This window comes from Onychostoma macrolepis, chromosome 05 (assembly GCF_012432095.1).
Source record: "Onychostoma macrolepis isolate SWU-2019 chromosome 05, ASM1243209v1, whole genome shotgun sequence".
Taxonomy (NCBI): domain Eukaryota; kingdom Metazoa; phylum Chordata; class Actinopteri; order Cypriniformes; family Cyprinidae; genus Onychostoma; species Onychostoma macrolepis.
Window position 1 is genome coordinate 43,780,662 of NC_081159.1, and position 11,745 is coordinate 43,792,406.

The window sequence follows — 11,745 nt, forward strand, 5'->3', positions numbered from 1 at the left end:
TCCCGCTGCTCCTTAATAACGAGGGAGAATCTCAGGATTGGATGGACACAATATTTCCCTTCTTTTTAAGAAGAGAGGACAACAAAATCATCCTCACTGCTTGAAGACTCCATTTAGTACTGTTTTGAGAATTCTTTCGCAACGGATTAATACGCATTGGACTCGGTGTGCAAAGTTTCTGTGCGTGACGAATTTTTAGGATGACGAATACGAAAAAACACGCACAAAAATTTCTGACTACGTGTGCAAGGACCTTTACACACGCTCCGCCTATGGGAAACCCCCCCCCAAAATGTTCTGCCCTAGAAAAGATGAATCAGCCCCTAATGAAGCTTCTTCCAGAGAAACATGATGCGTGAGTGACGGGAAGCTCACACTGACCTGCGCGTGGAGCCGTTTCTCTGAGGTTCTGCGGTCGATCCCTCCTGACTCAGGTTTCCTTTGCAGCAGATCACACGCAGCTTGTTCTGGTAGGACGAGGCCAGATACACGGCGCCGGACGAGATGGCTGGACCCAGGTAACGCGGGTTAGGAATGTCCAGGTGAGCGTAAGAGTGAGGCCTGAACACACACACACACAGCACTCAGTGCGTCTCTAACAAACATCAGGAACAAAACCAAACAATACAGGGGCAGCGGTTTTACCCGAGCGCAGAGTGACTCTGAACCTCGATGACGTCCAGAGAGTTGAAGTAGGTCACAAACAGGTACGGCTCTCTGTACGCTGTGGAGAAAACAGACCGGACATGATTTTATTGATCAGGAACTGATGTGACAAGTGTATCAGAATAGAGTCAGAGCTGAGTGTGAGATTGATGAAATGATGCCTAAATAGATATTTAACTCTTGTTTTACATTAACATTATGCTTCCATCTTAGATTACAACATTTTTATTTCTTTAGCATAATATGCACTGATGAGTCATTCACAATAAGACCAGAAACATGAATTAATACAGTAAATAATAAATATAAACTTGTCAAGATTTTAATGTTTTTTTTTTTTTTTTTTTTGGGAGATTATGGTATGCGTCTGATTTTTGCCCCCAAGCAGGTAAATATGTATTACGGTTTGGCGATTAATCTTAATTTTATTTTCAATTATCTTGCTTACAACAATTATGAAAATGAGATAATCAAGACAAATGATAAACTCTAAATTACATAAATATTTTAATCATATTTAAAATATTATAAATATAAATAATTTAAATAAGTAAAAAAATATATAATACAAATTACAATAGTATTATATATTTAATAAATAGTAGTTATAATATATATATATATATATATATATTATAACTACTATTTATTAAATATATAATACTATTGTAATTTGTATTATAATTTATTATATATACACACATATAAATAATTTATTTAAAATATATAGTACAAAAATATATTAATACATTTATATTTGTTAAAGTATTGTTTTTCAGTGGAATTACATTTATAGTTCTAGGAAATCCACTGATAAAGAGATTTTTTAGTTAAATGGATGATGAGTAATTACATTAAATTATTGTGATTAAAAATAATGATTTTGATTTTTGCCATAATCGAGCAGCTATAATATGCATCACAATAAGGATCGTTGTTTGCGTTAAATCGTGTGAATGACTGGAGTGTGTTTTGTGTTTTTCCTGTGTGATTTGCTTTTCCGTGTCACTCTGGAAGTGCACAGCTCTAAACCATCAAATGAAACCATCGTCGGCTCTCTAGACTTTACACTGATGAACAAAACTAGGTTTTACCGAAGGACAGAGGCAGGCGGCTCCATTTGATGTCATCGTTGCGGCTCCTGCGGCCGTATGCATCCACAAACACGCCGAACTCTGCAAACAACGACACACACACACACCAGTAAAACACGGATTCACATACACACACACACGCTCAGCGTCTCGCACAGTTCACACACGCACCGTGGAAGCAGAGCAGGTACTCCACTTTCTGTGGCGCGCTGGACACCTGGATGATGGAGATGGGGAAGCTGTGGGACGAGGCAGCGAACACGGCCGAGGCCAGAGTCACGTCGTTCTTATCCAAGAACTCTGAACAAACACACACGAGTTCAGTTCATCAGCAGTGGTGAGATGAAGCAGACATTACAAACATACGTTAGCCAAACTCTGTTTGTTTTACGTGTTCTTTATAACAAACCATATTACAGATGCATTGTCAGATTTAAGCTGAACCGCGGTCCTAGAGCGTGCCACAAACCATGTGTGGAGAACCGTACGGTTCGATTTTTTACCCAGAACCGTTCCACCCCTAGCGTGTGTGTGTTGTGGATCATCTCACCTTCCAGCACGTACTGCTTCATCTCGATCTCGTAGAACTTGTTGGTGCCGATGATGATGCTGTATCCGGTGAAGTGGATGCAGCTGCAGGGTTCAGATGTCTCGATCTCCTGCGGAAGAGCAGCGGACACACACATGCGTGAAGGGAGGAATAAACACGCGTGTGTGACGCGCATGAAGAGGCTCTTATACGTCACCTTTCTGATGCAGAACTTGTTGAGCGTGTCGTTGAAGCGCAGGATGGTGATTTTATTGGGCATCGCAGCACAGATACACATGCACGTGTCGATCTGAAACACACACACACACACTCTTCAGTAAACTCTGATAAACAGACATACACGTGATCTCGTCATTAACAACTAAAACTATTAACACATTTGTTCATTATAATAAGGCTGAAATAAAATAAGATATAAATATTAGATGAAAAACAAACAAAAATGAGAAATGTTACCTTGCTTACTGAAGTTTAAATTAAACAAATAAAATGAAACCTAAATAGTAAAAAAAAAAAGATAAAAGCACAAAATTCTAACTAAAATGTTTGAAAACTTAAGTACTAAAATTAATACAGACATTAGATGAACAACTTGCACTTACAAACGTAAATGAAATTAGAAATGTTGCCTTGGTAACTAAACTAAATAAAATAAGTTACTACTAAATTAATAAATAAAATAAGTACTAAAGTTACTGATGTAATTATATTGTACTAAAAGTTAAATTTAAAAATGAAAATAAAAGCTAATTCAAAATATTATGAAAACAGTAATAGTATATATAAATAATAAAAAAATAACACTGGTCCTAACTAGGGGTATAAATCGGATGGCTCGTCACGATATCGATTCTCATACCCAGCGATACGATATTTGCCGATACCTCAAAAAATTCTACGATACGATTCGATACAGGAGTATATCGATCGATATTTCGATATTATATACCTATTTTAAACAACCATCTACATTTTTATTAACTCACAAATGCAACCAAAATATATAACGAACATTTATATGAAATTTTCACATCCTGTACCTCAATTGGGACATTCACAACAACAAAAAAAAAGGGCCTATACACTGTTTTTTTTTTTTTTTATAATAAAGAAAATAGATAATTGGAAAAACAATTCTGTCTGCTACTATGGGCTCAGTGTTAAAAATCTTTTCTACAGATAACCAAATTACAAGCAATTTACTCAACCATTCTTGTCCCCCGAGTTACGTCTTCTGCCATTTCTAAGAGAATGTATTTGACATAATCAGCGTGGTTTACGTTCGGGGGAAAGCGCACACATGAACACAATCTGCGTAACAAGCGTTGTTTACGCTTAGGGGAAAGCGTGTGTATGCGTTGTGATACTCTCTAAAATGGCGGAAGACGTAACTCGGGGGAGAAGAATGGTTGAGTAAATTGTTATTTTTGTTTTCTTTGCGAAAAAAAAAAAAAAAAGGATTCTCGTAGCGTCGCAAAACTGAAGTTGAGCCACTGATGTCACATGGACTGTTTTACTGATGTATTTACTAGGGATGTGCGCTACGACTAATTTGACTGTCGTTTAAACGGAAGTTTTGTATCCGACTAGTCTAAAAGCTAGAATGGGATGGGATCGGATGGGATCGTGGACCGCAGCGAAGGGTTGTAGTGTATGACATGATTGACTGCTGGCTTTGGCTATTGTATTGAATATGATTACGCATCGCTCCAGTAGAGTTATTGTAAGCCAATTTGACATTACACAGTTTACACAATTTTTTTTCCGTTTCCTTCTAATTCAAAATAATCCCACACCTTGCTGGTTCTTCGCTGGTCATTTCAAGCTCGCTGCAATGAACTGACATGAAGAAAACAAATGCGAGGTCTGAGGTAAAAATATAGGTTTTCGCCCAGATACGCTTTTAAAAATATTTAAAATGTTTTAAATGTAACGTTAAAATGATGGTAATTTGAATGATAAAATCTCTCTAGTGTAATCGACTATTGTTTTCAGTGTCGACTAGCAGGAGCTGTACCGTTTAGTCGACAAGACCCGCACATCCCTAGTATTTATTAAGTTTCTGGGCCTGGGAACATTTAAGAAATGTGTAAGAAATTAAGTGATCCGTAGGTAGAACAACTGGCGAAAACGTACTGTTATTTTAAATCACAAACAAAATGTGCACTGCAAAAAGCACCAATTATACCTTTTAATGCTGACAACCATGTTATTAGCTTGTCATGTGGTAGGAAAAAGTTTGCACACTAGCGTTCCTGTAAGCCACTTTGAAACTCTCCTGTTATTTAATTTTTAATACACGTTATGACTAGAACTGTGATATTTCAAACATACTGAAATACTTTAGATGCGGAGCGGTGTTTCTGATATCAGTGAGCGAGGAGTGGAGTGATTATTAAATGCTCAGAGCGCGGAGGGGAAATTGTCAATGCTCCACTCCGCTCACATATAGTGGTAGACCGACATTGGTTTTTTGGCAGCCGATGCCGATATCTTGGAAAACAGGGTGGCCGATATAAAGCCGATATTATTTTAATTAATATTTAAGAAATTTGAAAATGGATTAAAAAATAAATGTGTAAAATAAACATACTTATACTTTAGGTGACAAAGTATTTTTCACAAATAAATAAATATTTAATAAAAATGCAATTAAAATGGAAGTAAACACTGTAACCAACAGGGCACTCATGATTCCCAATGCACACAAACTTCCCAGAATACTATTTTTTTTTCCAAATAAAGGTAAGGTAACAGTCATTTTACATGCAGCACACAGTGAAAATGACATGAATATGACAGTGGGCAAAAGCATAAAGCGCAGTATAATTTGAAATCACGAGTTTAAAGTTTAAAGCATTCAATTCGCACGGACTGACCGTCACGCAGAGAACACGCGGTCATGCAGGATACAAACGCACACTTTATAAGATCTCACAGCTGGATCTGACTAAGTTTGCAAGGTTTGTAAGATTAAATGTTCATTAGACATTCAAAGATTTGTTTAAATTATATAAATGCGTATTTGCTGAATGCTGACGGCAAACGAGAAAGTATTATAATGTTTGCCTTCCTATTACTAATAATATAAAAGTGATCGTTATAATGCTTTTTTGTATACATTTTAATTCCATCTGATTATTAGACAGACTTCTATCCGTATTAGACAGAACTGTTAATGACGACAGCGAACGAGAGTGTGAGCGCTGTGCGCTCAGGTGCTGCTGCTCTCTGCGCCGTCAAAATAAAAGTCCCGCCTCGAACACATCGGCCGCTGCCGATATTTGCAAAATGCCAAATATCGGCCGATATATCGGTCGACCACTACTCACATACTCTGGTTGGAACAAAACTCTGCAGGGCTGCGGCCCTCCAGGAACTGAGTTTGACACCCCTGAACTAGAGCATCAAACACAGGAGCTCTATTACACCCAGTAACAGGAAGAGCATCATATATCGTGCGCAGATGGACTGCTTGATGGGTCACTTTACCTTTCCAGAAGCGAAGAGATGGCAGCCCTTCACCGCCTCGAAGATGTAGGGACTGAGATCGGGCTGCGCGGGCAGATGAGACTGAGCCAGAGACTGTTTGACCCGCTTGATGTCCACCAGACACAGAGCGCGCTCCTCACCTGTTACACACACACAGTCAGCTAACCACACTCAAACCATCTAAACCAGACGAGCTGCTCTGATGCCGAAATAAATCGATGCAAATTGACAAATCGAGAAATGATTCTGCATTGGTTCTGAGATTTTCCAAATGCGTCGCGATTCTCTCTCGAATCGATTCTGAGCTTAGCTTTTAACAGCAGATGGCACTGTGTGCTTTAGAAACATCTGTACTCCTTACACACACTTGAACCTAAAATGAGCATTCATAAAATTCACAAAGTTTGATGTGAATAACAAGGGCGTTCACAGTGAGCTGTGTTTACAATAATCTTGTGTCATATAAAAGCATTCTGAGCCGAGGTGTAATTGCATGACTCAGCCGAACGCACAAGCGCTCTTAATCATGAGCATTTGAGTGTGCGGTTAAAAACTAGATTAGGGTGCCATCTGCTGTTAAAAACTAATCTCAGAATCGATTCCTGAGAGAATCGTGATGCATTCAGAATCGATCCACGAATTGTTGAGTAATTGTGACAGCCCTAGTATTCTGCTATTAACCACTGTCTGTGATTATTTTTCACCTTTAACGTCTCATTATTCTGTCAGTAAGAGCACACACATGTGAATCAGAGAGACGGACACTGACCGGTGATCATGAGCAGCTTGTCGAGCTCCTTCAGGATCTGGATCTGGAACACAGAGTCCAGTCCCGGGATGTGTGTGAGAGAGTTCTTGATGACGTTCAGAGCGTACAGACCCTCCTCTGAGCCCACCAGCACGATCTGAAACACACACGCGATCACTGGAGCAGATGAGAACACAAACCTGACCTGATCTGAATGAACACACCACTGTCTTCTGCAGAGCTGCTTTACAACAGGAATTGAATTTGTTTCATCACTGATAAACTTTGCAACATTAACACTTATTTCTGTTTATTACTGTGAAACAATCTGTATTACACAAAGCGCTATAGAAATAAATTTGTCTTGACTTGAGCTTGTTCACACAGGACACATTACTGTCTCTGTTTTTAAATCGCTGGTCTGTGTACACGCTTCAGACAGATGACTGTATACTGCATTTTACATGAGCACTGCATTTGAAAACAAACGTCATTCCCGCTCCTATAAGCAACAAACTTACCTTTTTTTTTTTTAAGGAAATACAACAAACACACATTCAAAAGTTTGGGATCAGTAAGATTTTTAATGTTATTTAAAGAAATCTCTTCAGCTCATCAAGGCTACATTTATTTGATCAAAAATACAGAAAAAAACAATATTGTGAAATATTACTTAAGTTAAAATGTTTTTCAACATCATTACTCCAGTCTTCAGTGTCACATGATCCTTCAGAAATCATTCTAATATGCCGATTTATTATCTATATTGGAAACAGTTTTTGCTGCTTAATATTTTTTTGGAAAGTGCGACACAATTTTCAGGATTCTTTGATAAGTAATAATAATAATAATAAAAATAATAAAAAAAAAAGACTGAAAAGATTTCTATTTTAAATAAATGCTAACAATGCAAGTCTTTACTGTCACATTTTATCAATATAAAGTGCCCCTATTATGGATTTTTGAAGATGAGCTTTCATGCAGTGTGTAACAGCTCTAAGTGAATGAAAACATCCTGCCAAGTTTTAAATCTGAAAGTGCACCGTGTATAAAGTTATTGTCTCTCAAAAGAAAGAGTCGACTCTGAATCATTGAAACGAGTCATTTTAAAACAAATCCCAAGCCGTTTTATGTTGATGTCAACATGAGACATTAGCATATTGCCGCCCACTTGTTGCGCCCACAGACCTGGGAAACACAGACAGACTCTGTGTGTTGCGGGGCTTCCCCTGTGGGATATATATATACTGGTTCACATTTACAGCTCTGTGTGTTTTGCTGCGTAAAACCATCAGTCCATTTTTACGTTGGTCTGAATGAAAATGCTAATTCATTCTTTGCCACTAGGTGCCGCTTTTGGAGCGTTAAAAATATGTACACAAAGCAGCACTGCGCTCACAAACACTGCTTTAAGAAATGGAAATGAAATCGACCAATCACCGCAGATTAGCGTCACGCAAAGGAGAGGTTTTGAAAAAATGAATCGCTGAGCAAATCGTTTGGGAGTCTTTGAGCAAATAAGGTAAAAATAAATGCATATTATAAGATTATAAACATGCTTTTTGACCTTGCATGCAGGTCAACCTGTTGTTGGGGACTCACAAAACCAAAATATGAACCTTTCATAACCCTTAACAGGGGCACTTTAACACATCCTTGCTGAATAAAAATATTAATTTCTTAAAAAGATAAAATAAAAATTGAACGGTTTGGAACGGTAGTGTATATATGTATATGTACCGTATTGACCTGAATATAGGACAATGTTTTTTTTTTCTTGGAAATACATCTAAAAAAACGCGGTCGTCTTATATTCAGGGTCTAGACTTTGACATGTCAATAATACACCCACAACAATAGGTGGCGCCAAAAATGCATAAAACGAGTGTGCCATGAAATATGTAATGTAATGTGTGTTGTAAAGATCGCGAGTGAAAACAAAAGAAAAAGAAAAGCTTACAGCAGCATGATCGTGACTGTCATGTTAGCCTGATGGGAACAAACTTCCTCTGTAAGTGATTTTAAAACATAAGACTACACCCAGATTTGAAGACTACAATAAGATTTCACTTCTACTGATAATAACATTTTGGTAGGCTACTATGAGATGGATAGACTAAATGTTATATAACTCAGATGGGCTACCTGTTATTTTTATGGTATATCAAAAAGTGTATATTTTTCAATGTGATTGTTGGTACATTTTACCAGTATTTACCATACTTTCAAAACAAAAATAGGAAAAATATGCAATATGAAAATAATTTAAGAAAAAAAGTGTTTTACAGAGAGAGAAAAAACAACAAAAAAACAAAACAATATTTGGTTTTCAAAAAGCCTTTTTCCAAAATGTACATCTGGAAAAAGGGGGGTCGTCTTATAATCAGGGTCGTCTTATATTCAGGACAATACGGGTATATATATATATATATATATATATATATATATTTATTTTGATACACAATTTTTATTTTGAATAAATGCTGTATAGGTGGTGTATGTTTTTTTTACCATTAGTTTTCATTATTAGTAACAGTGTGGGGAATAATGTGTAGTTGGTGGGTTTCTTTTTATGATTTATTTTTATACATTTTTCAACCATGCTGAATAATGTGTAGATGGTGGATTTATTTTTGTTATTGTAATTATTTTTTGTAACAATTTTGAATAACGTATAAGCTGCGGGTTTATTATTATTTTTATATTTTGTGTTACTAATAACACTGTGCGTAACTATTTTTCTAGTGTTACTGTGCTGTACCTGGTCGGTCAGAGGTAAAGTACAGTTTATATCCAGCCGATCGTCTCCCTCCAGCTTCAGCAAAGAGTTTCCCAGCAGTTTCTGTTCAGACAATAAAAGAGAGACAGAGATGAAAGATTAAAACACAACAGTCACACAGTTCACTGGGTAAAGGAGCTGAAGCCAAGCGCATGTGTTCAACACAGATGTAGCCGCTCGCGGTCAGAAACGTTTGCGTTCAGGATCTGCCAGTGTTTCCTACAGTTTGAGTCAAACGTACATAAATTCAATGCTGTGTGAACGAAGCCTGAGTGATTCATTTCAAATGAACCGATTCAGAGTCATTTGTTTGTGAATCAGACTACACTGGTCCTGCTGCATGTGAGAATGTCCCAATATAAAGAATCTTAATTGTCTATTCATTGTTTTTGTATTATTTTCAAGAATTTATGCTTTCCTAGACTGAGCTGCAGGAAACACTGGAGTCTGCGGATGACGTACAGTGACGTTCATTCAGAGGAACGGTCTGATGATGCAAGCGACACGGGCACCAGACAGAGGAGCATGCTGGGTAACACACACACGAGAGCAAGTGTGTGTGATGAGCTTCCCTCAATCATCCGATTACCTGAACCAGCGGCGAGAGAGTCTTCTGACGTTTAACACCGGCCTACAGCGTTCAGAACACAATCACACTCACAGCGTTAGACAATCATCACAGAGTCTCTGCTGACTTCAGATCTGTACTAATGTCTTCTGGGACCTGATCTGATCATATTATCTTGGTATCTCTGTTCGTCGGTTTCATATTCACCGCCATTAATCTGCCCCGCTGATGCTTATAAATGTTACAGATGAGGAAAAAACAGGGGAATATGCTTGAGAACGCTTAAAAGTTGACAAAATAATCTTTAAGACGACAGATATTAAAAACCTTCAGGTAAACAAAGTCCAGTGTTGTTCTTGTTAATTAAAACTATTACAAATAATTTTTGTTAACCAAAATAAAGATGAAATCAAATATTAATATTAATATTAGATTAAAAACTTGCCTTGGCAACTAATTGAAATAAAATTAAAAAGTACTAAAACTACTAAAATTAAAATAAAAATATGATAAAAACATTAAAAAACTAAATTGCTTAATGACAAAAGCATAAAACAACTTTAAAATGAAAACTCATTTTTAAAAAATAAAACCTCATTTAAAATAAATACTAGAATAGTGTATAAATACTATAAAATAATACTGCTAACATCATTTTCTTCACAGGGGCATTTTTGTTAATTAAAATAAAGCTGAAATGAAATAAAATATAAATATTACATGAATTCCACTTAAAAGCTTGAATGAAACTAATTGAAATACTAAAATTACTAAAAAAAGTGACAAATAAATAAAATTACATTATTTATTACAAATATTTCTTTTTATATTTAATACAAATGACAAAAGCACCTAAAACTACAAAAACTGTAGCTAAAATGAAATGTTGAAAACTAAAAAAAGCTAATTAGACAACATTAAAAAAAATACTGTTATTAGCTATACTATATTAATATCTTAGGATCATATGAATTATACTAAAATAACACTACTGACAATATACTATTTACATTATTGCATTATTATTGTGTCAATTTTTGCATTACTGACACTATTTTTCTTTTTAATACTGTAAAGCTGCTTTGACACGATCTGTATTGTTAAAAGCGCTGTATAAATAAAGGTGACCTGACTTGACTAAAGCCAGCTGGAATTAAAAAAAATGACGAGCCCTTCAGTATCTCTGGAAACTGCATCAGTCAAACAATCTCAGGAGGTCATAAAGAGTCAGACACACAGGAGTAATTATTCTTCTGAAGTATTCATTAACGCAGAGGGACCGAAGGAAACATTCACTCACCGTGTCCGCCTCGCTTTTCTCTCGGGATCCTCTGCTGCCGGCCACCACTGACTCCAGAACAGCCACCCAGCGCTGCTTATCTGGGAAACTGGGAGCCATGAAGTACAGAGACTGACCCGGCCAACACGTGGTGTGAGGATGAGACTCCAGCTTCAGCACGTACGGGATATCTGACACACACACACACACACACGCTTTCTCTCAATAAACCCATCTATTATCAGACACTTTAAAAAGCAGAATGAAGTAACCGTGTTAACAAATACACGTGTCAATGGTGTACTTCTATAATCACATCAGGAAGACAAATAAGAGGCAGCAAAACAATTAAATATGAAGTTACTTAGTATTCCTTTAAACAAAGTCTGTGAATACTAGGATTAGACTTTCGGATCTCTTTATTTTTATATTAATACATTTGTTATTTTATTGTATTTCATTATTAATTTTAATGATATGCTGCAGACTAGGGCTGTCAATTTTTTCTTCTTCGAATTTTTAATATTCGTCAAGTTTAAAATAAAAATCCATATTCGAATGCAAAAACG

The 11,745-nt window shown here is 36.5% G+C and overlaps 1 protein-coding gene across 7 annotated transcripts in view; it reads right to left on the reverse strand.

Annotated features, from left to right (window-relative positions):
• Nucleotides 1-11,745, reverse strand: part of cita (citron rho-interacting serine/threonine kinase a) — a 107,955-nt gene that overhangs the window by 9,346 nt on the left and 86,864 nt on the right. For 4 of the 7 annotated variants that reach the window (XM_058775863.1, XM_058775860.1, XM_058775859.1 and 1 more), the window contains 11 exons: nt 11,198-11,367; nt 9,919-9,960; nt 9,312-9,392; nt 6,572-6,707; nt 5,803-5,942; nt 2,507-2,599; nt 2,311-2,419; nt 1,932-2,060; nt 1,761-1,841; nt 646-724; nt 382-561 (listed from right to left, as the gene is read on the reverse strand). In XM_058775863.1, the coding sequence (XP_058631846.1) occupies nt 382-561; nt 646-724; nt 1,761-1,841; nt 1,932-2,060; nt 2,311-2,419; nt 2,507-2,599; nt 5,803-5,942; nt 6,572-6,707; nt 9,312-9,392; nt 9,919-9,960; nt 11,198-11,367 (1,240 nt within the window). The remainder of the gene's footprint in view (nt 1-381; nt 562-645; nt 725-1,760; nt 1,842-1,931; nt 2,061-2,310; nt 2,420-2,506; nt 2,600-5,802; nt 5,943-6,571; nt 6,708-9,311; nt 9,393-9,918; nt 9,961-11,197; nt 11,368-11,745) is intronic. The other 3 variants (XM_058775866.1, XM_058775865.1, XM_058775864.1) reach the window with 1 other exon arrangement.